Genomic DNA, 2,500 nt, shown 5'->3' on the forward strand with positions numbered 1-2,500 from the left:
GGATGGAGAAGACAGGAGAGGAGGAAGAAAGAGGGATAGGAGGAGAAGAGGAGGACTGTGTTTCTGACCGTTTCAGCCGGGGAGACGTGCCAGATGGAGACATTCTTCTCCTCCGCCTCGCTGTTGATGGACACATAAGAGGGCTGGTACACCTTAGTGGGCTCCAGGATCAACACCTACAACACACAGACCCTCATTAGTGTGTGTGTCCGTGCATGCGTGCGTGTGTGTGTGTATGTGTATGTGTGTGTCTATGTGTATGCTTGCGTGTGTGTGTGTGTGTGTGTGTGTGTGTACCGGGAAGCGCAGGCCGTTGGTGGTTACTCTTGTAGCCTCTACTATGATATCCATCCAGAAGTTGAGTCTTTCTCTCTGGGGGGAATGTTCCACTGTCGTCTTCTTAAACCTCTGGATCAGCTGCAGGTTCTGAACTACTGACCGCAAGTACCTGAGAGAGAGAGAGAGAGAGAGAGAGAGAGAGAGAGAGAGAGAGAGAAAGGGCAGAAAGAGAGGGAAGGGAAATAGAGAGATTGAGTTTTTGCAGTTGCAGTTCCAGTGCAGTTTGAGTACATAAGCGCTGTAGTGGTTGTCATTGTTTTTTTTGTTGTGTTTGAGGTGTGTGTGGTGGTTTTTTACCAGATGGGTGGCTTGAGTTTGAAGAGTTTCTCTGCGGCCTGCGTAGCTTTGGGGATGTCGTTAGCCAACATGCTAACAGTGAAAAACTGACCCACATCCCAGTAGTTGTTCATCTTCTCCAGAGAGCCCTTACGCCCCAACAGACTGTTCAACCTCACACCTGAGAAAGGAAAAGAGTGTGGGTGGGGGGGGGGGGAGACAGAGCGTGGGACGGTGGAGAGATACAGATTTGATGGATGTATTCAAAGAGAGAAAAAAAATGTCTCTCTGTACAACAAACAAAGGTTTTTTTGCGGTGCTCTTTGTTCAAATTACATGCGCTTCGGGCATTGAGAAGTTGGTGCTACACGCTTTTTAGAGGCAGCCTCTGAAGGCTAGAGACCTTAACCTAAGGCTATGAAATAATGTTAAGAGTTCATACCATAGACATACAGTATATGTGTTTATATACATCATTGGTTCATACCTATTTTCCTTAGCTCGATGGAACTCTCAAACTGTTGCCCAGCAACAATGAGCAGCACAGCCAGGTTGATACCAGAGTAAAGAGTAGGCTGCAACTCAAAACCTTTCCTATACCTAAGAGAGAGAGAGGGGGGGGGTAGTAAGGTCAAAGGGTACAGCTGTCCAAAAGATTGAACAGAACAAGCTATAACACTATCAATGTCCTAACCCATTTGATGACATGGAGGTCATGATTGTACAATCAAGAAGGGCATGATCGCTAAAAAAACATGAGCCCAAATGAGCCCATCCTACGATTTCTACCTCCACCAGCCTCCACTGGTGGAGATAGAGGGAGAGAGAGGTCTGAAAGGGAGACAAAGACAGAGTGATGTAGAGTTTGGTGGAGAGAGAGAGGGAGAGACCAAGAGATAGAAATAGAGATATGTGCAGTGCCTGTTCTCACCACTGGATGGCGTTGTCTCTGTTCTTCATGTCCTTACAGTCTGAGTCCAGGAAGATGTCCTTGTAGATCCTCCCACAAAGACAGAACATGTCTGGAGCCGGTTGGTCACATGACTGTAACACTTGTAACATTACACGCAACGCCTGCTCCCTGTCCCCTGGACTGTTCCTCCTACAAAGACACACACACACACACACACACACATACACACACACACACACACACACACACACACACACACACACACACACACACACACACACACACACACACAAATAGACACAAATATTAATCTTGTCCAGCTTAACAGCTGTTAAGCAGTTAACCAACAGTGTGACTGTGGAGTGTCTGAACAGTTTATCTCTCTTATCATTGGTCAACTGGTGCAAATAATAGGTCTATACTCTTATGGCAGGACAGAGTATAAACAGAAATACTAGATAGAAGTTATTGGACAAGGCAAATCACAACCAATATTCCGTGCCACTCAATATGTTCATTACAATGAACTCAAGACTGCGTTAGCCTGTCAAGCTTAAGTCTAACCTGTTGAGAGCGAAGGCGTAGTGGAACTGTATCATCGGCTGGTTGGCCAGGTCACAGGTGGGCAGCATTTCCAGAGTCTGGACCAGCTTCACCATGGCATCATAGTCCTGGGGGTCAGAGGTCAGACTAGGGTTTAGAGGTCACATAGGGTTCAGGGGGTTCAGGGATATTGAGTGAAAAAATTGTGAGAAGACAAAAAAATAAATATATATGTATGAGGGATGTCTACATACTCAATAGACTAATTGTTCACATTTAATCTCATTGATATTTCCTGGACATGGTATCTTGTCTACAGACCCGTCACAGTCAGTGACTCATTTTAGTGTGTGTGAGTGTGTGTGTGTGTGTGAGCATGTGTGCGTATGTGTGTGTGTGTGTGTGTGTGTGTGTGTGTGTGTGTGTGTG

General features: G+C 46.0%; 1 protein-coding gene across 1 annotated transcript in view; it reads right to left on the bottom strand.

Annotated features, from left to right (window-relative positions):
- The window catches only part of map3k15 (mitogen-activated protein kinase kinase kinase 15), a gene marked incomplete at both ends in the record, with an annotated part of 17,755 nt that overhangs the window by 10,849 nt on the left and 4,406 nt on the right, over nt 1-2,500 (bottom strand). Inside the window, 6 exons of the mRNA XM_083678232.1 lie at nt 69-176; nt 298-448; nt 637-796; nt 1,103-1,215; nt 1,547-1,717; nt 2,093-2,199. Coding sequence (XP_083534358.1) covers nt 69-176; nt 298-448; nt 637-796; nt 1,103-1,215; nt 1,547-1,717; nt 2,093-2,199 — 810 coding nt within the window. The remainder of the gene's footprint in view (nt 1-68; nt 177-297; nt 449-636; nt 797-1,102; nt 1,216-1,546; nt 1,718-2,092; nt 2,200-2,500) is intronic.

This window comes from Argentina silus (assembly GCF_951799395.1).
Source record: "Argentina silus genome assembly, chromosome: 1".
Classification (NCBI taxonomy): Eukaryota; Metazoa; Chordata; class Actinopteri; order Argentiniformes; family Argentinidae; genus Argentina; species Argentina silus.